General features: G+C 36.7%; 1 protein-coding gene across 1 annotated transcript in view; it reads left to right on the top strand.

The window, feature by feature from the left end:
* The window catches only part of thsd7aa (thrombospondin, type I, domain containing 7Aa), a 143,406-nt gene that overhangs the window by 32,686 nt on the left and 87,422 nt on the right, over positions 1-23,298 (top strand). The window contains exon 2 of the mRNA XM_073821438.1: positions 21,020-21,965. Coding sequence (XP_073677539.1) covers positions 21,020-21,965 — 946 coding nt within the window. The remainder of the gene's footprint in view (positions 1-21,019; positions 21,966-23,298) is intronic.

A 23,298-nucleotide genomic window follows, 5' to 3' on the forward strand; every position in this document is an offset into this window, starting at 1 on the left:
ACAAACATGCACACTGTACTAATATTAGAAAGAGTAATGAAAAGTAGACATTTGCTTGTTTATACTTTGCCTTAAATCAATCCTTTTTAAAGCTACATTTTATCTAGTTTTATGTGATTGTATTTTAATACTAAACTGATGCCATCTTTGCAACATTCTCTACTGATAAAGATGATTTGTGGTTAAAAAGTATATACATTTTTATTTTTTTAAGGAAATGGCAGATCATTTAACTAGATAAGATCCTTATTCCTCGGCTGGGATCATGTAGAGCCCTTTGAAACTGAAATTTGAAAGTTAACACCACTGGAAAAACCATACCATATAATACCATAATACGATACCATAGAAGTCCACTATATGGAGAAAAATACTGGAATTTTTTCCTCAAAAACCTTTATTTCTTTGTGACTGAAGAAAGAAAGACATGAACATCTTGGATGACATGGGGGTGAGTAAATTAGCAAGATTTTTTTATTCTGAACTAATCCTTTAATGGACATCTTAGAAACGTTATTTAAATTACATTTAGACCCAAATAATATGGATCCCATTTTACGTCAATGCAATAAGAGTTCCTCATAAAAATTCACTTCCTACCAACATCATTGTCTTGCTACTGCCAAAGCATATGACGATACAATGCTGTGAGTATTTAAGACATACTACATAACCTGTAGCAGATCTATACAGGTGGAGCTGGGGAAGGTGGAGGGTTTCAGAGGAACTCTGAAAGCGCACTGTGAAATGCCCAAGTGAATGCTACCAGTCATTTAAATAGCTGCATTTAATTGGCTGCATACGCAAAACGAACCAATCAGCTTGTGCCAAGTCGTATAACTCTGTGATATCATCAGTTGTGTTAAAAACCCGTCAGCCTGTGTCATCTAGAGTTTCATGGCAGAACTAGGTATTTAAAGAGTTCAACCAGGCTATTACCATACTTGAGAAACCAATAACATGCATTTAGAAAATAGAACAGAGAGTGAGTTTTCATTTTATGCCAACTTTAAATATAGCTGGACTGTGACTCCTACTCTTGTTCTTCGTCTCTCTTCAGTGTCTATCAAGCAGACAGACTACTGGTCTCCATGACTCAGCACAGCTAAAAATAGACACATGATTGGTTTGAGGCTGTAAGTCATTGTTTGTCAGATTATAAAGACATTCTCTTCACTATGCTATTAGCAGGTCGGTTTGGAGGCATTAACAGCTTAGACTGACCAAAGAGAGATCATCTTATGAGATCATCTCTTGCCTTGTCATGCTCAGGTTTTCTTTGTTCCCTCTTTCTTTTCTGTTCCTCCATTACAAATGATTAAATCTCCTTTTGTGGTTGTTGGCATGTGCTATATTAAACTTGACTAGATAGTTGGTACTGTATTACATTCAGCAATGACAGAATTACTTAAAGGAGTAGTTCACTTTCAGAACAAAAATTTACAGATAATGTACTCAATTCAATTAAATTCAATTCAATTCAAGTTTATTTGTATAGCGCTTTTTACAATACAAATTGTTGCAGAGCAGCTGTACAAAAGTTTTAGGCTACTACAATATATTTAGTAGCTTATTAGTGGTGAATACTGTATGTTGAGTCGATGTACATATGATATAAATATTAAAATCAGTAACTGTGTAATCAAACAGATGATGAACACTAATTGCAATGGTTATGTGCTGTAATCGACTTGTAGGAAAATTATGTAGTGCTGTAGGTTGTTTCAAGGCTGGCATCATCTGCGGTCCTCTGAGGGGTTGGCATCATCTCTTCTTCTGAATCCGGGCTGAATCTTGTGTAAACCCTAGTTACCACGGGATGGAAATCCCATGGCAGAGACAGAGAAACAAGGTACTCACCCCCTTGTCATCCAAGATGTTCATGTCTGTCTTTCTTCATTCGTAAGGAAATTGTTTTTTTGAGGAAAACATTTCAGGATTTCTATCCATATAATGGACTTTTATGGTGCCCCTGAGTTTGAACTTCCAAAATTCAGCTTCAAATGTCTCTAAAAGATCACAGCCGAGGAAACAAGGGTTTTATCTAGCAAAACGATCGGTTATTTTCTAAAAAAAAAAAAAAATCCTCGTCTAGCTCTGTGTGTACTCTGCGTAGAGATTAAAAAGTTTATAAATTGTAAATGTTTTTACATGTTTTAAAAATAATCGATCGTTTCGCTAGATAAGACCCTTCTTTCTCGGCTGGGATCATTTAGAGCCCTTTGAAGCTGCATTTAAACTGCATTTTGGAAGTTCAAACTTGGGGGCACCATAGAAGTCCATTATATGGAGAGAAATGCTGAAACGTTTTCCTCAAAAAACATAATTTCTTTAAGACTGAAGAAAGAAAGACATGAACATCTTGGATGACAAGGGGGTGAGTACATTATCTGTAATTTTTTGTTCTGAAAGTGAATTACTCCTTTAAGTCTGGTAGCTTTCCAGACGGATACAGTGAAGTAATACTTTTCTCAGTCACTGATACAATTTCTAATCACTTTTTCTTTGTCATGGTTCACTTCAGAGTAGCACTATGACTCTTTGCTAAACCGAGAGGCTGTGTTCCAACATGTGCTGTTCTTTAGCACTCCATTTATCCATTCTGCTATCTTAATTTCACTAAATCCTCTCCAATATGTTCAAACTATAATCTGCTGGCAGACATGTCTCTCCACCGTTTCCAGTTCTCCCTGTTCCTGTTTTTCCACTTGCATGTCTTTGCTCTTCTGTCCTTTTTGAGCTGATCTTACTATCATTATCCTACCTGTCATTGTTTTTGGATTGCAATATCTCTTTCTCTTAGAGAAAATTGTTTTATTCTGTTGATGAAAGTTTTTTTTACGGAAATTAAATAGTTCACCCAGAAATGAAAATTCTGTCAATAATTACTCACCCTCATGTCGTTCCAAACTTATAAGACCTTCGCTCATCGTTGGAACACAAATTAAGATATTTTTAATGAAGTCCGAAAGCTTTCTGACCCGGAATTTGAGCTTTCTAGGCCTAAAAGGTAGTAAAGGCTGCTTTAAAAATTTGTCCATCTGACATAAGTGGTGCAACCATAATTTTATGAAGCTATGAGAATACTTTATTCAACAATTTATTATTTTCCATGTCATTCTCTGTTGAGAATGCGAATGCAAATACACAAAACGTATTCTCTTTGGATTATTTTATCAATGTCCTTACTACCGTTCTGGGCTTTGAACATAGTAGTACCGTTGCTATCTATGCAAAGCTCTCAGATTTAATCAAAAACATCTTAATTTGTGTTTTGAAGCTGAAGGTCTTGGAAGGTTTGGAATGACATGAAGGTGAGTAATTAATGACAGAATTTTCCTTTTTGGGTGAACTATTCCTTCAATGCAAATTTAGTTTTAGAATTTTTGATAAATTGGTCTTTAGTTTCCATTTTTATACATTTTAATAACTCAAGTACAGTTTTCAGACATTACTCACTATCCTAACAAACACACTTCTAGAAAAGTAATCTATCTTAAGATGTGTCTGATTTATTAACCATCACTGAACACAGCTGCTTTTCTGAAATTGTCATCAACGTCGTCATCATCACTGCAAAAGTCATTATCATTACCGCTACCATCATCATCACCACCGTCAATGTCATAATTGCCATCAGCATCGTCACTATAATGAACAATAGAAATCAGCAACCTATTAAAGTAATTGTCACTATAATTTGTCACTATAACATACATCCAAATGTACATAGTTCCCAAAGATAAACACAACACAGTTCCAGATGAAAAAAAAAAACAAAAAGCACTTTTAACAAATACACTTTTTCAACCGTTTTCTTGTATTCTTGTGACTTTGGGATAGTTCCAACCAAAACAAAAATTCTGTCATTATTTACCCTCATGTCATTCCAAACCTATTTGACTTACTTTCTTTTGTGGAACAACAAAGAAGATATTTTGAAAAACTGAAAAAAAGAAGAAGAAAGAAACAGGTTTAGAACGGCATGAAGATCTACATCTGTAAACCTCAGGTTTCAAGTTAAATGTTCACTTGCAGCCATATAAACTTTAGGCAACTATTACCAGGCACTTTATATCCTGCGCATTAAGCTGAATTTAGCAGTGCTGATCTCCAGCGGTGTGATCTTAAGCTCAGAAACCTTGTATTGCCTCTTAGGGCTCTGCAGAACTCTGTTTGAACCTGGTGTCTTTCCCACACACCAGCTGTGTCCGCTAAAGACTTAATAGCCTTCACACAGGCATTCTGCGAAATTACTATTGCAGTATTAGCATTTGTCCAGTCCAGTTATGAACAATCAAATCCACAATCCAAACAATAACGTCAGGACTAATGAATTTGCCACAGTCGAAAAGAACAAGGCCTGGAATTGTTGTCTTAGATGGAGATTAAATTGATTATTTAATTGCACAATTAAGTTGATTCGACTCAATTTTACCCTTTTGTTTCCCTCATTCAGACTGAAGCAGAGGGGTGAGAGAGCAGTGTATGTTGATGTGACATGAACATGATGTTAATCAAAGCAACATTGTGGTGCCCACAAACCCGTTGACTCTCCCCCCTCCGCACGGCCACATGCTGGCAGACGTGACCCCTGCGGTCTCCATCGCTCTTTTCCCTCTCTCTCTCTGCACCTCTCTCGTCTTTAATGGAGCCAAATCCAATCATGTAAACCCCTCCGCCCCCTGCCCCGTACTCTGACTAATGTCATTAATCTGAAGGGCATGCATCCTGAAAGATTTCCTTCACACTTCCCTTCCTTTCACTCTGCATCTTTGTCTGTCTCTATTTGCAGTTTCTCCTCTCTTATGCTTTTGTTCCTGTCGTCTCCCGTTGTATATTCATCCCGCTGCCCACTAGATAATTGAATTTGCTGTGATGATTATTGATTGACTTAGATCTTTAAAGCCTGTTGTATCGTGAAATGATAGAAAGATGGATTTTTTTTTGATCGTTCAGATTCTATCTAAAGCCTCACAGGTCTTCATTGTAGACAGGTGTTCATGTGTAAGATCATCTCAGAACATCTTGAAGGCATCCCAGCATATGACCTCAAATACATTTTTTGCTTCTGAGAGCAGCATGTTTTCTCCTCCAGAGCTTAACTGCCTCTTGTTCATCTTGCTGCAAGCCTCTTCTTAATTACCCTTCCAAGATTTTATTATTCTTCTGTTGGAAATAGATAACAGCAGCTGTTTATAATGAAAACTGTGTGGCTTGGGACTTTACTTTAAATGGAGAGCGAACAAAGGGTTTCAACATCGAACAAAAAAGGATGTCTGTACTGAAAAAAATAAATAAATTAGTTCAAATAAATTAATTAAAAAACTAATTGTTTCACATTTTTAATTCTTAAATCGTAATCTCTATTTTTGTCTTGCTCTCCAATAAAACATCCATTATCTTGATAAATAGATTGAGATAATTATGACTTATATAGTCAAGCCAAAAATGATTCAGATAATTATGTAATTTTTTATATTTTTTGATATTTTATCTAGTGGGTGCAGGACGCTATAGTTAATTTATGCAAGTGAACATAGCAAAATAAATTAAACTGTAACATATTATACCCAATGGACTACTAGTAAAATTTATACAAATTTGGGACCATACATTTATTCAGACACTTTGACCTGACCATGTTTTGTTACCTTTCTATCAAGGTTATCTGACATTATCAAGATGAATTTGTTCTGACACAGTTTAACTTTTAAGTTCTTGTCATATTTTATTACCATTTTCTAAACTATAGCGAATAAACTGTAACAATGTGAGAAATGTTCAAAGTGTCTGAATAAGTTTGATTTAACTGTAATTCATTTGTGATTATCAATGTGAAGTTGTTCTGACACAGTTAAACTCTGAGTTCTTGTCATATTGTATTACCATTTTCTAAACTATAGCAAATAAACTGTAACAATGTGAGAAATGTTGAAGATGTCTGAATAAATGTTGGTTTGATTACATATGGTTACATATATATGATTACATATATATTTGATTACATGATATACAAATAAATATGACTGAGTATCTCATAAAAATAAGACACTTTCTTGTAAAGTTTCTCATTATTGTGAGATGTTAAATCATGTGAAAGTTTATTATAAGATTTAAAGTTTCTACTGTTTATGAAAGTTTATCATTGTGAGACTTTTAGCCATTATTACATAAAGTTTCTCATTATTGTGAGATGTTAAGTAATTTTCTACATGAATGTTTCTCTGTATTGTGATGAGTCATTATTATGTGAAAGTTCTTATTTTTTTAACTAAACTAAGGCAGAAACAGGCTTTTTAGCAAATCGTTTTAGGCATTAACTGCTAAATGTTGATATTTATTTCTTTAAATGAGATTAAAAAATAATAATTTAGCCAATGGCCTCAGTAAAAATGAACTTCGTGGATCTTGTTAGGGCAATTTAGAAAACAAAAAACATACTGATAAATACAATGATGTTTTGCAGCGTTGACTTTGTCTGTGGGTGTGTTTGGATAGAAGCGCCAAAAAGGATCCTTTGTGCCATGCTGTATTTTTGTGTGTGGGCAGCTGAAGCTCTGACCAGGCACGTCGTCACACCCGTCCAGCTTTAGGTGCTTTTCTATTGTGAGTTCACAGAACAGAATGCTACTGTTCTTTTAGGAACAAAGGGAGGATGTGGCCAGTTCCCTACAGCCGACGGACACAGACCTCCACCCGGGCCGGACTGATCTGGTGTCAGTTGTGTGTCTCAGCTGCCTCTGGCTGACTCATGGCTGGGGATCACAAACAGGGCTCGTTTCACAGTAAAACACAGATCTCTGAGGCTTGTTTGTTATTGTAGAATAACAAAGTGTAACTCAATTGATATGGCTGGGGATTTGCATTGAGAGCTCTGAGACTTGTTTGTTTGCATCTGTTTATGAGCGTGTTTGGTGGTGGTTATAATTTACACTTATTTCAAAGTGGCTTCATAAAATATTTAGATACTTAAGCCACACTTTAAATAGTTGGATATGATTAAAATTACAAAATATCATACCATTACACTGTAAAAAGTTTTCACCAGATTCAACTTAAAAACCTAAGTTCAGCAGCTGCCTTAAAGGGATAGTTCACCCAAAAATTCAAATTTGATGTTTATCTGCTTACCCCCAGGGCATCCATGATGTAGGTGACTTTGTTTCCTCAGAAAAACACAAACAAAGATTTTTAACGAGAACCGGTGCAGTCTGCCAGCCATATAATCGATGTGGATGGGCACCAAACCTTTAAAAGTAAACAAAAACATGCACAGACAAATCCAAATTACACCCTGCGACTTGTGACGATACATTGATGTCCTAAGACACGAAACAATCGGTTTTTCTAAGAAACTGAACAGTATTTATATTTTTTTTACCTTTGATACACAGCCACGTCCATCTGTCCTGAGCACGAGCTTAACATCCGGCTCGTTACATGTGAACGCGCTCTGGCGTAGTAAGGGGAAATCAGTGAAAAGTCCCGGATGAGTTTGCTCAAGCAAACGTAATCTTTTAGCTTTAAATCGGTTTGAACAATCAGGATAAGCGCAAGTAATTACCATTTTGAATAGCTGCTATACCCACAATCTCTGTGCTCTATGTCAACAATGAGTGTCGTATACATGCGACAGATCGCTTCCGGCGTTTGCGTATTCTACGCCAGAGCGCATTCACATGTCACGTGCCGGATGTTAAGCTCGTGCTCAGGACAGATGGACGTGGCTGTGTATCAAAGGTAAAAAATAATATAAATACTGTTCATTTTCTCACAAAAACCGATCGTTTCGTGTCTTAGGACATTAATGTATCGTCACGAGCCGCAGGGTGTAATTTGGATTTGACTGTGCATTTTTTTGTTTACTTTTAAAGGTTTGGTGCCCATCCACTCACATTCTTCGTTTGTGTTCTGCTGGGGAAACAAAGTCACCTACATCTTGGATGCCCTGGGTGTAAGCAGATACACATTAAATTTTCATTTTTGGGTGAACTATCCCTTTAACATACTTTACTTTACAAGCCATTTTAACTTATTACAATAAAAATGAGTTGATTTAACTTGTGAGTTGAAATGACTTCAGTTGATTTAACTTAAAATTTTAAGGCAGCTGCTAAACGAAAATTTTTAAACTGGTAAAAACTTTTTACAGTCTAGACATAAGCAAAATTACAGACCTTTTTTCGAGTCAGAAGAAAGAAAGTTTGTGAAGAAAGCAGTTATGTGATTGACTTTTAAAGTCTTATCACTTTCAAATTGTCAATTTTATTGTAATATTAAAGAAAATGTTGTTTTGATGGTCTTTAAAGGGATAGTTCACTAAAAAATGAAAATTACCCCATTATTTACTCACCCTCAAGCCATTCTAGGTGTATTTGTCTTCATTCTTTCAGGCGATTACAATCTGAGTTATTTTAAAAAATGTCCTGGCTTTTCCAGGCTTTATAATGACAATGAATGGCTGTTGATATTTTGAAGCCCAAAAAAGTGCGTCCATCCATCATAAAAAGTACTCCACATGGCTCTGGGGGTTAATAAAGGCCTTCTGAAGTGAAGCAATGCGTTTGTGTAAGTAAAGTATCCTTATTCTGAACTGTATAAACCGTAATCTCTGTTGTACTGTCGTACACACATTTACGATAGAATTGCATTCCAGCAGATGATGTAGGACGTAGTTGTAGCGTAAGCTGCGGTGAAAAGTGACAATTGCAGAAGTGCAGTGGAGAAAGCAAAACAAAACTCCGGTCACAAAGGATTTTTTAAAGAAAAATGTCAGAGGATTGTGATAAACGCCAAGAGGAGACTGGTTTTCCTTTGCTGTAAACAAAACTTGGTTCTCATGAGACTAGCATATTCATATTCATAAACATTATCCGCTGGAATGTGAACAATAGTTAGCAGAAGTTAGAAATTACAGTTTATAAAGTTTAAAATTTGGATATATTCTTACACAAATGCAGCGATTCACTTCAGAAGGCCTTTATTAACCACTGGAGCCGTGTGGAGTACTTTTTATGATGGATGGACGATTTTTGACCTTCAAAATCTCATACACCATTCACTGCCATTATAAAGCTTGAAAGAGCCAGGAAATGTTTAAATATAACTCCGATTGTATTTGTCTGAAAGAAGATCTTATGCACCTTAGAATGGATTGAGGGTGAGTAAATCATTGGGTAATTTTCATTTTTAGGTGAACTATCCCTTTAATTTTGCCTGACAGGTTGCTATATTATTGAATTTCTTCCTCTTTACTATTAATTATAGCACACAAAAATGTCCAGTCAGTATTTTTAACTGTGGAAAGATGCCAACAGCTTGACTTTTCAGATTTTTTAATTTTTATTTTTGGTGAACTGTTCCTTTAAGATCTCTATCATGATTTTTTTGTGACTAGAGAATTTTATTTTATGCAGCTCTGTTCTTCATGCAACATGTCATATTGTGAAAGGTAGCCGTTCACTGACAGCTCACGCAGGTGGTCATACCACCTCTCTGTGTGAGGTTATATGGGCACAATCTTTCCTTGCCACTTGCATACACTTGCATACATACACATGCTCAGTGATGAGTGATAAATGTGTGGCCGTCTGTGTGTTAGATGGCATTCGGCAGGGGGTGGGAAACCCATCATGCTTCTTGCTCTCTGAGTGAAGTGGGCACATTTTCCAATGGCCGAATACACTGCTCAGAATCACTCATGCAACCCTTCAGACATACACACACACAAAATTCAGCTATTGTATTTTTGCTAGCTGATTCCAATGATTTATGGGAGTACATGTTCTTGATATTGTGAAGCTCAAACCCATTTAATAATGATGATTCAGCTTTTTCAAGTTGGCCTGTTATTACTGACCCCTAGAATAGAGCGAAAAGATGTTTTTGGTGAGTTAAGTGTGTACTGTATGTGTGTGTGTATGCATGTAGATGCAGTTCAATAGGGTGCAAGAAACAACGGCACAGTTCAAAGTCTGGTTTAAAGGGACAGTGCACTCAAAAATCTAGTGTGAAACACTGGTTTGTGTCATGTTTGAAGCTTGCCAGCTTCAGTTCTCAGTTGTTACAATTGCATGAATAAGAGCAGCATGAACATTTCTCAAAAATTCTCCTTTTGTGTTCCACAAAAGTCATATGAGTTTGACAGAATGACTGACGTAACATCTTTTTTTAGTCTATAACCATTAACGGATCATGTAGGATTTGTCACACATTATGAGTGTTAGATTCAGTCTTTAATATCATCTAAAGCCTCATTCCTAAAAGCAATGGCCTTAAAAATGATTATAAGATGCTTTAAAGTCATTTTTGCCTCTTCCCCACAGTGCATTTGATGATGCTGAAAAGAGTGTATTCACAACAGTTTGGCATGCATTCATAGGCTTTCACAGGCTCTATGCAATGTTGCACGACATCCTAAATGAAGCGTGTAATGTCTCATACTAATAGCAAAGCACCTACCGCTCAGTGAACTTTTATGAAAGATACATGAGTCATTTTAAATTCCTAGTACCGCTTCTTTTACTCTTACTTCAAACTGAGCAAATGGCCTTTAGAATAACGTTTTTTTGCACACACAACATCCGTACATCTCATCTCATCTCACCTCTTCTCATTTATTTCTTCCAAGAAAGAAACTAGCTTAAATTCAAGATTTAGCTTGGTCAATAATTCAGCTTTTTACCTTTGAACCATTTTCCTCTCCAAAATGTGAGAGAGTCTGACCGAGCTCAGTGCGAGCTGAACTGAGAACAGTTACTCATTTTGACAGGGAACGTCCTTGAACAAGGCAGATACAGATACACAAACACTTAAGAGCTTGCATCATTTATTGAACGAGTATTTCTTTTCATCAAGTAAATGTTTTGTCATATTTGAGCATTGAGCATTTTGGTTTGGAATAGGTGAATAGATAAAAGCAGACAGATAAAGCAGCAGGGATGCAGCGGTTATGTGGCATTTTATCATTGACTGTTTCCACAGTCAGAATTGTGAGATGCAAACTCACAATTCGGAGAAAAAGCAATTCTGATTTTATTTCCCAGAATTGTGACTTTTTTCTCAGAATTGTGAGTTTATATATCACAATTCGGAGAAAAAAGTCAGAATTGCGAAATGTAAACTCAGAATTGGGATTTTTTAATATAGTTTTAAAGTCAGAATTGCAAGATAAAAAGTCAATTCTGACTTTTTTTTCTTAGAATTGTGTGATACAAACTCACAGTTCTAACTTTTTCTCAGAAATGCATGATATACAGTAAACTCGCAATGGCGAGTTATAAAGACAGAATTGCGAGATATAAACTTGTGATTCTGAGAACATATCAGTCTTTTTTCACCTCAGTATTGGACTTTATAACTCACAATTGCGAGTTTATATCTCACATTTATAACTTTATAACGCGCAATTGCAAGTTTACGTCACAATTCTGAGAAAAAAGTCCGAATTGTGAGATAAAAAGTTGCAATTACCTTTTTATTTTTTATTCCATGGTGAAAACCTTTTTTTACACACACAACCGTACATCTCACCTCTTCTTATTTATTTTTTCCAAGAAGGAAACTTTATAACTCACAATTCTGAGAAAAAAAGTTGCAATTCTGATTTTATTCTCAGAATTGTGTGTTTATATTTCACAATTGACTGACTTTATAACACGCAATTGTGAGTTTATTATCTGAGAGAAAAAAAAAGTCAGAATTGCGACATGCAAACTCGTAGTTGCGAGAACAAAGTCAGAATTGGGATTGTTTTGTATGAAGTTTTAAAGTCAGAATTGCGAGATAAGAAGTAAATTCTGACTTTTTTTCTTAAAATTGTTTAATACAAACTCGCAGTTCTGACTTTTTTTCTCAGTATTGCGTGATATACAGTAAACTCACAATGGCGAGTTATAAAGTCACAATTGCAATTGAGACATAAACTCACAATTCTGAGAGATAAAGTCATAATTGCGAGATATAAACTCATGATTCTGAGAACATATCAGTCTTTTTTCAGCTCAATATTGGACTTTCTAACTCACAATTGCAAGTTTATATCACAATTTTGAGAAAAAAGTCAGAATTGTGAGATGAAAAAGTCGCAATTACCTTTTTTTATTTTTTATTCTGTGGTAAAAATGGGCTTCCGTACCTTACTCTGTTTATGCGTTAAGTTAAATTTTAACCATGTCCCTTTAGTGGCCCTGTAGAACATGTTATTCCTTTTCCGTGCCTTTCCAAATATAGATTTACTATTCAGGCACATCCTTAATTTTCTTGTTATTTTTGTGTATTTTCTAAGGAATTTTAGGGGAAATGTGAGACAAAACTGAGACCTACAAGAAACAACTGTGAATTAAGTCTCCTGAGATATAAAAGAGCAACCTCTGAGCAATGAAAAAAATATTCCTCTGGGCCACCCTTTGGCATATCCTTGAATGAGAACAATATGAGTTTGGGAATATTGTCTCTCGAATGTCTTTGCTCCTTATTTTACTATCACAATGGCACATGTACTGTATGTTAGCAACACTGCAAAATCACATCCTTGTGACTAACACTGTATCGCTTTACAACATAAAAAATGCTCTAGAACCAATTATGATTCATCCAGGAAAAGGAATACAGGCAAATCCAGACGTCTGTGTAAAGAGATTTGTGGCCAATAGACTCAGCAGCAAGCTTTGGAAAAGCCTACTGTCTACTGTGATCAAAAAAGAGATTCAACATGAATAAGAAAGGGGGATAAAATATTTTATGACTCCTATATGGTTGTCTCGGGTGTAGAAGATGTCTTGATGTTAAAAGTGTAGGTAAAGTGTGAGCTATTCGCTATATTATTAGTTATCAGCACAACTTCAATATTTCTCTGTGGGTAGTAGATAAAACCCGACTGTCCTCATTCGACAGCACTGACTGAGACTGAGTCTGATAAAAGACTGCAGAGAATTATATCTCTTTTTCCCCTCTGACAGCAAATATCATGCAATTTAATGGAATAACATTTTAACTTTGTAATCGTGCCGATCTAAACAATAGTCAGTGGTTGAAACGTGTGACCTTTTCCTGGGCTTTTCCTAGTTCTTCATCATGCGAGTGTCTGGAGCGCATGAATGCCGAGCGTCTGCCCAGCATGCTCCCATTTTCTAAAGCCTCTGTATCCAGCCAAGCTGGTATGGAGCAACATTTCACGCTGTTTTACATTTCCCTGGTAAATGCCAGGTTTAGCTTGCCCACCTGGCACCACAGGAAATACCAAATTGGGGATGGGGAGAGGATGCAAAAGAGAAATTATTTTACATATGAGCAGTCACCCTCCCTCAATCTCTCATTCTCCTATTCTTCTCAGTTAGACAGTAAAAGCTGTCTACTGTACATAATCGTATCTGTGAAAAACACGTCTTATAACCTTCAACAATCACTTGCTTCTCTTCACTGAGCTAATGAAGGCCTTTGAGAATTTGTGTTTGATTAAAAATGAAAAACTAAATTAATTGTATAATGGATTTCTTGTACTCATGGGAGGATATTTGTGCTAAATGTAATTGCTTTGTAAAAGCTTCTTTTGATTTATTATTTCAAGAGTTCCATGACTGCTTTGCAATTGATGTGCAGTCATTCCATCGTTATCAAAAAATAAAAAAATAAATAAAAATGAGATCAGGTTTTATATTTGGGTAATGACTGACTGATGAGACATTATCCATTCTATTCTACAGCTACCAAATAAATACATGAAATACACTAAATACACTAAATGAATTCACGAATTCTTTGGATTTCCGGCATTTCCAACAATGACTATATGATTTTGGGATCCATCTCAAACAACTTAGGGACTATTAAAATGTTCAAACACTCACTGATGCTCCAGAATAAAAACAAAGAAACAATGCATTAAGAGCCAGAGGGTGAAAACTTTTGGACAGAATGGAAATGTGTACATTATTACCTAAATATCATATTTTTCCACTTAGTACTGCCATTCAGAGGCTACAGAAGATAGTTAAATGTTTTACAGAAGATAAAATAAGTTAAATTTACCCTGATCTTCAAATTCAAAAAGGTTTCTCTCTAAATGCATGGTTTTTCCGTCTGGACCATCAGTGAGAGTTTGAACCTTCCTTAATAGTTGCATATCTCAGTACAACCTCAGTTGTCCTCAGTGTGACCTTCAAATCATACAATCATTGTTGGAAAGGGTTCAAATACACAAAAAGGCTGGAAAACCATGTGGGACCTGAAGGATTTTTCTGAAGAACAGCAGGCAGTTTAACTATCACTAAACAAAACAAACAAAAAAAAAAAAAAAAAAAACACAGCTGTGGATCATTCAGATAGAAACACAGTAATAAGAATCAAGGGGATGTAACTTTTGAACGGGGTCATTTTTATGAATTAAACTATTATTTTCCCTTGTGGACTATATGTAAACATCTTTTATTTAAAATATCTTATTCAGGTCAGTACGAAATAAACAATAACATGCATTTGTATGATCCCTCTAATTTTGGTCAATAAGACCATAACATTTCACAGATTCTGAAAGGGTGATGTAAACTTTTGACCTAAACTGTAGATCAGTACACCAGTCAGTGTCGACAGTTTTTCATTATTGAGAACTGATTTGTCTCAAACTATTCATTCAGGATTGAAACACGTCTTTATGGGTGCATCATTGAATCATTACTCAGCTGAATTGTTCAAAAAATATTGATTCATTTATGAACAAAACATGTCTTTATTAGTGAATCACTGAATCATTCACTGAACTGATTCCATCAAAAACTGATTCATACAAGAATGAAACTGTGAATTATTGAATTACTGACTCATTCTGTCTACCTGATCTCATGACAAAAACGTACCTGTGGGAACTTGATGTAAAATACGTAACAATATCTAAATATCACTACAGTTTCCAACAGAAATAAACACTACACAGTTGTGATTACAGCTCCATATGTTTCACTTTCCAGCATTGACCCCTGTCAGATTACCAACCCCCTATTGGTAGGTTTAGGGTTAAGTGTGGGGGAGCCCTGTTGGAAAAAAAAACAGCATATGCTGGTTAAGTATGTTTTGATGCTGGGATGCTGGTTTTAGCTGGTTTGTGCTGGTCCTTTGCTGGTTAATGCTGGTCCTTAGCTGGTTTATGCTGGTCTTTTGCTGTTTTATGCTGGTCCTTAGCTGGTCATGTTTCTGGTCAAGGACCAGCATAAACTAGCAAAGGACCAGCATAGACCAGCTAAGGACCAGCATTACCAGCAAAGGATCGGCATCAAAACCTACCTAACCACCATATGCTGTTTTTTTCAACAGGGAGGGGTTAGTATTAGGCAATCATGTAGCGTTTTCAACGAGAGGGGGTAATAATTTGGCAGGGGGTCAAAAATGGACACAACACCAGAGGTAACAAGCTTGCTTGGTAGCTCAGCCAGCACAGAATTGGACTTAGGATGTGGAATCCTTGGGTACGAATCCTGTGAAAAACATTACTCATGATGAAAGAGCTGAAAGAGTGAAAAACAAGATAAAACGGCATGCTTGCCCTTTTTCACATTTGCTTTTATTCATACTATAGGGTAGGTTTAGGTGTAGTGCAGATGGTATGTTATTTTAAAACGTCAGAGCATTAGAGTTATAGCACCATTCAACTGACATTTCAAGTCAGAATGTGTTGCTCAGAGTCAATAAATTTTACATTCATTGGCTTTGTTTGGAACTATCTTCACTTACAGAGATTTAAAAAAAAACTGATGAAGTAAACAGCAATATCCTTCTAAATTGTAAGTTACCTAATTTCTGAATTGTGAAAAAGCAATGTTACACTTGCAAATGCTCTGTTGGTCTGGATATCAGTATAGCTATGATTATCTGCAGCACTCAGTATTAAAAACAACTTTCTAGCTTGCAACTCTCTGAATTGCTTAATGAATTTTCAGAAACTGAGTAACATTTAACTGAAAATTATGTTTACATCTGTTCTTGTGTCACGTGTGTGTACATTTGGGCCGTGTTTATGTGATAGGAGATAATAAAAATCAGTGAGTGGCAGGTGCATGAGCAGACAGGGAAATTGATGAGCTCTTGCACTGATGCCCTGCGGCTATAGATCCAACGGCCTACAAACAAAGGAGTCTTATCTACCGTAAACCTCTCTCCTTCTCCTTCTTTTATCCGTCTTGTGCCATCTTCTTTTCCCTTACTCATTCCCACATCCCTGGCTTTTCCATCTCTTTTCATTTAATACACCACATCCACAGTAACCTTTATGGATGGAAATGAATTTGCCATCTTCCATCTTTTCTAAAATTTGCGGGCATGACTCTGTCGTGCTTCTGTGATGTGCCGCCTGGTCCTGCATGGTGTTTTGCTCTGCGTCTCCCTGGTGTCCCCTGGCCTGTAGATGACCACATCACCCTGTGACATGCTCATAAATTATTCTGAGCACCTGCAACTGCAGGCGTTGTGAATGAAGAAGCTCTTGCCAGCTCTCTCTGGGGAGCTCCATTATGCTTCCTCTACAAACACATGCAGTTGTTTGTGACATAGAGCTTCTAGTTAAAGAATATTCCACATTCATACAACAGTACATGCTCAATCTTCTACATTTGTGGATTGATGCGGCCAAAACATACTAATCAAAAATTAGGGTTTTATATATTTACGGTGAAAATGTACTAAATATCTCCATGGAACATGATCTTGACTTAAAGGAGTAGTTCACTTTCAGAACATTAATGTACAGATAATGTACTCACCCCCTTGTCATCCAAGATGTTCATGTCTTTCGTTCTTTAATCGTAAAGAAATGGTGTTTTTTTTTTAAGGAAAACATTTCAGGATTTCTCTCCATATAGTGGACTTCTATGGTGCCTCCAAGTTTGAACTTCCAAAATTCAGTTTAAATACAGCTTCAAAGGTCTCTAAATGATCCCAGCTGAGGAAGAAAGGTCTTATCTAGCCAAACGATTGGTTATTTTCTAAAAAGATTTATAATTTATATACTTTTTAATCTCAGATGCTCATCTTGCCAAGCTTGACAAGACGAGCATTTGAGGTTAAAAAGTATATAAATTTTAATTTTTTTTTAGAAAATAACCCATCGTTTTGCTAGATAAGACTTTTCTTTCCTCGGCTGTGGTCGTTTAGAGCCCCTTAAAGCTGCATTTTGGAAGTTCAAACTCGGGGACACCACAGAAGTCCATTATTTGGAGAGAAATCCTGAAATGTTTTACTCAAAAAATATATTTTCCTTATGACTGAAGAAAGAAAGACATGAACATCTTGGATGACAAGGGGGTGAGTACATTATCTGTAAATGTTTGTTCTGAAAGTGAACTACTCCTTTAATATCCTAATTATTTTTGGCATAAAAGAAAAATCTATAATTTTGACCCATACAATATATTTTTGGCTATTGCTACAAATATACCCGTTATACATATAGTTTGTCTTATGACTATACTATTGAAACAATAAGTATTTAACTTTTTTTAATAGGCTTCTTTAACTTCTATTGTAAGTGCTTCACTGTAACTCAGATTGATGCTTTTTTTTAGAAAAGGAGGGACATGTGGAACTTAATTTTTGGGTTAACTAACAAATGCTGTTGATTGAGTTCAAGTTGTACTTAACCCATAACTGTCTTTAAGGTTATGTTTTGAGTGTTTGATGCAGACATTGCTTGCATGGAATTTTAATCTTCCTACTTGCTCTCAAAATCAAATTCCTCTTGATTTCCCCAGAAAATTGGAGTTTACAGCGACTAACCATGTGACAAACTGCTCAAGGAATAAGTCGGAAATTACTCGCCACTAGTTTTTTATTAAATCAGAATCTTGTATTGGGGATGCTAGTGGGGAAAAAACTATGTGTGAGTGCATGGAGCATATAAATATCTTTTTCCGGTGTTTGAGGTTATTTGGTTTGTGGTGGCTCCGTCTGTTGTATCTGAAGCAGTTTCTTGTGGTCGGTATCGATCTGTATTGACCTGGTCCTTGTGGTTGCAGCTGTAGGCTAATTTAGCCCACTGCTTCTTCCGTTGACATTTACATCGGCCTGTCTCGTCCTTATCGAGTGGAGTCATAAAGCAGGGCTTCAAATGGCCTTCTTTTCTCTGAAATAAATCACCCTTTGGCCCAGGCACTTTCTAAGACAAGTACCAGAGCACACAATGAACCACTGTAGGCAGAGAGAGAGTGCTTTTAAAAAAGATTCTTTGCGAGAAGATCTCAGCTGTGCATCGCAATCAAATGAAATGACCTCAGGTGATGGTTACGGATTATCGTGAAAATGAAAAATATGAGAATAGAGATGCAATATAACACTTCATCACTTGGCATAAAAAGCTTTTTTTTTCCATCTCATGACCTCAGCAAATTGTCAAACTGAATTTGAGTTCATCTGTCAGCTCGCTTTGATTTACTGCTTCAGACTGTGTGCTTATGTCTCTAGTGCTCTGCAGAGACTGAAAAATTGGAAGATGCTGAGGAAATGGAGGTTTTAAAGCTGTTACTGTAGCTTAGAATAACCCTTCCTCCTGAAACAAAACAAAAACATTATTACTAGGCCAATGATTATTACTTGAAAAGATAGATCATCCAGATATACAAAGTTTTTACACGTTGCGCTCTACTTTTGTGTCCTTAAACGCTTGTTTTTTTGGAGTTGACAGCTTATAAAAATGTAGTTCTGTGTTTTTTAGCTTGTTTACTGTACACCTTGTCACATAGCAGCTTTTAGACATTGTTCTGTTTTTTATTATAAGTCAAAAATGTCAAGGAGGCAGCTTCCCGCAATACAAAGTCAATAGAGATGGTTTGGATTGTTTTCTTCCCCAGTGGTCATAGGTCCATAGGTCCATTGACCATAGGTCTTGAGGTGTGATTTGTTTAATTAATACTCAATATTGGAGGGCACCCTCTCGTAGAAAGTCCACACTCATTGGAGTAATAATATGAATGACTTTCCAGGAAATCCCTTATATGGACAAAGGCATTCAGTTGTCGCTGTAGCAGAGTAAAATGCAGAAAGGAATGTTTTGTTTGATGAAACATAATGAGAATCAGCACACAATTACAACAGTGTATTGTTTATCTGTGTTCTTCAAGCCATCTCAGGTATTTTCATATGGATAATGTACTTTTATATTGCAATGCTAATCGACAAAGCCTTTCACTGTATAGAATACTATAAAATAGGAATCATTTCACTTAAGGAAGTTATTTTAAACACTCGATCGACACTATAACACCAGTTAGTTGGAGTAAAAATATGTAATTTTTCTCATAAATTGTCTTACTTTGAGACTGTGCTGAATTAAAAACGGTTCGCATTTTAGTCTATTCTGTTTGGTGTAAATGTTCCTTTTGTATGCAGTGGTGGTAGTCATATGGAAGGCCGTTTCTGCCACTGAATAATTAAAAAAAAGGTAATTGTGAGTTTTAATCTTACAGTTCTGACTTTTTAAACTCGAAATTTAGTCACAATTAACATTAGCAATTCATTTTTCTCAGAAAGGTGTGATATAAACAAACAATTGAAAGAAATACTTTTTTATCTTGCAATTCTGATATTTCTCGCAATTAAGATTTTTTTCTCGGAATTGTGTAATATAAAATCACAATAAAGTTATAAATTCATAATTGCTAGATAAAAATATGAGTTTAGATTCTGACTTAACTTGCAATTTCATGTTATAAAGTCACAATTTCTGGCTTTATTTCTCAGAATTGCGACTTTCTCATAATTCTGACTTTATAACTCGCAATTGCGAGTTTATATCTCACAATTCTGTCTTGCAATTTCATGTTATAAAGAGAAAAAAATTAGCAATTTCAAGATGTCAACTCGCAATTCTGAAAAAAGTCACAATTTCGAGATATAAACTCGCAATTCTGAGAAAAAGTCACAATTTCGAAATATGAACTCACAATTCTAAAAAAAGCCACAATTTCAAGATATAAACTTGCAATTCTGAGAAAAAAAGTCACAATTTTAAGATATAAACTCACAATTCTGATAAAAAAAAGTCACAATTTCAAGATATAAACTCACAATTCTGAGAAAAAGACCCATTTTTCAGATATGAACTCGCAATTCTGAGAAAAAGTCACAATTTTGAGATATAAACAGAGAAAAAAGTTTATCTCATAGTTCATAGTTTATTTCTCGTAATTCTGACTTTAGAATTTCTTAGAATTGCGACTTTGTCTCACAATTCTGACTTTATAACTTTTATATATAATTGCAAGTATATATTTCACAATTCTGATAAAAAAGTCAATTCTGAGGAAAAGTTAGAATTGCAAGATGTAAAAACTGTGTGCGATAAAAAGTTGCAATTACCTTTTTTTCAGTGGTGGAAACGGGCTTCCATGGATTCATTGGTCATAAAAAAAAAAAAAAAAAAAAAAAAAGATTAATAGCATGATTTTTTTTTTTTTTTTTAATGTTTCTATAGATATCACAATATATCGTTATCATGATTTTTTTAAGGCCACGGTAATTGTGTAGTGAAAAATCTGATATGGTGACAGCACTAGTGCTAATATTGTATATTTTCGGGGTAGCTCCTAATTAATATTCATGAGCATGTGCCTTTTTGTCATGTCAAAACCAGCATGTGTGGGAAGCACCAATTTTTAAAACGACATGACGGCCTCGTTCTTTCTTCTCGCTGTACTCTGTGACCCTCTCCACAAAGATGTCTCTGGCACGCTGTGAAATCCATCAGTAAAATCAGCTTGTCTTCACCACCACACCTCCCTAGAGTGTTTTGAATTATAGAGACCCTGGGAATACAGGAATATTGATTTAGACAATGGGTATTTGCCTCCTCCTGGCTGGTCATGTCCTGTTTTTAACTCTGTTTAAAGTCTTAAGTGCATGTAGGCTGCAGACATTAATAATGACCTGTACAGGAAGTGAAACCGGATGCAATCAGGATATTGAACATGAGCGCAAATTAAGACTGACATCTGTTTATGAAGCTTTTACTAAATGTTATCTTTGTCTCTTTTTTTAGGGCCATGGGGTAGGTGCATGGGGAGCGAGTGTGGTCCAGGAGGAAGTCAAAGTCGAGCAGTATGGTGTGCCCATTCTGAGGGCTGGACCACGTTACACACCAACTGCCAGCAATCGGAGCGGCCCAGCAACCAACAGAGCTGCTTCCGGGTGTGCGATTGGCACAAAGAGCTGTACGACTGGCAGCTAGGGGCCTGGAACCAGTGCGTGCCGGTGTCTATGCGTAATGTGGGCGTGCCAAGGCCAGCAGTGTGCACTCGGGGCGAAGAGGGCATCCAGACGCGGGAAGTGGGCTGCGTGCACAAGTCTGATGGCGTTCCTGCGGAAGATGCCATATGCGAGTATTTTGAGCCCAAGCCACGGTTAGAGCAGGCCTGCCTTATCCCATGCCCACGTGACTGCGTAGTGTCCGAATTCTCTCCATGGACGTCCTGCTCTAAGAGTTGCGGGATGGGCCTGCAGAACCGGTTGCGATGGGTTCTAGCCCCTCCCCTTTTTGGCGGTTCAGCTTGCCCCAACCTCACAGAGTTCCGCACCTGCCAGCCGGGCTCCTGCGAGGGTGAGGAAAGCCTGCACAGCCTGAGGGTGGGACCTTGGGGCCCCTGCATGGCTTCGCCTATACGACAGGCCCGAGAAGCCAGAGAGCCCAAACCTGAACGGAAAGCAAAGCGGGATCGGCAGGCTAGGCAGGAACGCCAGGAGCGGCAGGGCAAGCGTCGCAAGAACAAAGAGAAAAAAGAGGTGAAAGAAAAAAAAGGAGAACGTGTGAAGGACAGAGTCAGGATGAAGGGAAGGATGAGGGATCCTGAGACCCGAGAGCTCATTAAAAAAAAGAGGACGAGGAATCGTCAGAACCGTCAGGGGTTGAAGTTCTGGGATCTGCAGGTGGGATACCAGACCCGGGAGTTGACATGTGTTCATCGAAGCGGAAGCACAGCGGCGCTCAGGTCAGCCCGTGTTCATGCATGATTTGTTTATGAAATTGTTATTCTTTTAGATGCTTCTTTCTGTGTGGGAAACTGTGCCTAGGTTTGTTGATACATTGTTTGAGTGTAGCAGAAAGCTGTAGTTCAGTTCGTTTGGTTTATTTGGTCCGGACCAAAAAGAAAATTGATACATTTAGTCCTGGTCTGCTTAGCGTTCACACTGGCATTTTTGACTATGAACCTAAAGATACTGAACCTAAAGGCATAGTGATACATTCACAACCTGATTGGTCGGTTGAATGATGTGTATTTCGTGACAGAGCTCACAAAACATCCTAAACAAAAGGAAAAGATGCGTTCGACTTAAAGCTAAGCTGCGGGTGTATGACATCAAAGTACCCATCCAATGATCGGTCTGCTCAGCGCTCATTGTTGCATGTATATGATTTTATTTTCACCACCTCCAAACTCACAAAGAGCTTCTCGTTGCTCCATGTTTGTCATTTTGTTTTGGATACACCACTTGTTCCCTTCGAGAAATCATGTTGCATAGTCTGGTGTCTTGTCATTACTTCCTGTTTTTGGTTTCATATTTTTCATATTTTGTGTTCATATTTCATTCGAACTGTGGTAGAGTTCATTTGAAAGGGGACTGAGACCCATCTTTTTTAAGGCTTGGTAATAATACAGCTTTTCCAAATTAATTCCAGTTCTCTAGCTCTGAAGACACTTAAATTTTATTCAGTTCTGGTTTAGTATTCAGCTAATGTTGTAAGATAAACAAGGACTTAAGGTAATATTGTGAAATATTAAAACAATTTTAATGTTTTTTGAAGAAGTCTCTTCTTCTCACCAAGCCTGTATTTCACGAGTTCACGCTTACATATAATTAGCCGGAGAATAGTAGGGCATGTTTGGCGTGCTGTCCGGTGAAGGGCTCCGAGCTCGGGAATGGCCCGAACCCAGAGTACCCCCCAATATGAGTAGTGAGAACTCGGAGTGAGGAGATGGGGTGGTGGAGGGTTACTGATAAAACGTCAAGTGCATGGTGGTGAGTCAGCTGTATTTAAACCTATGGCGCTGTTTGACTTGATTGGGCTCCTCTTGTGATGTTTACGCTAAGTATCTGACACGCTTCTCCCGAACTTTGTTAATGAAACATCATTTATTTGATCCAAAGTACAGCAAAAACAGTAAAATGTTGAAATATTTTTTACTATTTAAAATAACTTACTACTTGAATATATTTTAAAATGTAATTTATTCCTGTGATTTCAAAGCTAAATTTTTAACTTCATTACTCCAGTCACATGATCCTTCAGAAATCATTCTAATATTCTGATTTGCTGCTCAA

The sequence above is a fragment of the Garra rufa genome, chromosome 17 (assembly GCF_049309525.1).
Source record: "Garra rufa chromosome 17, GarRuf1.0, whole genome shotgun sequence".
NCBI classification, from domain to species: Eukaryota; Metazoa; Chordata; class Actinopteri; order Cypriniformes; family Cyprinidae; genus Garra; species Garra rufa.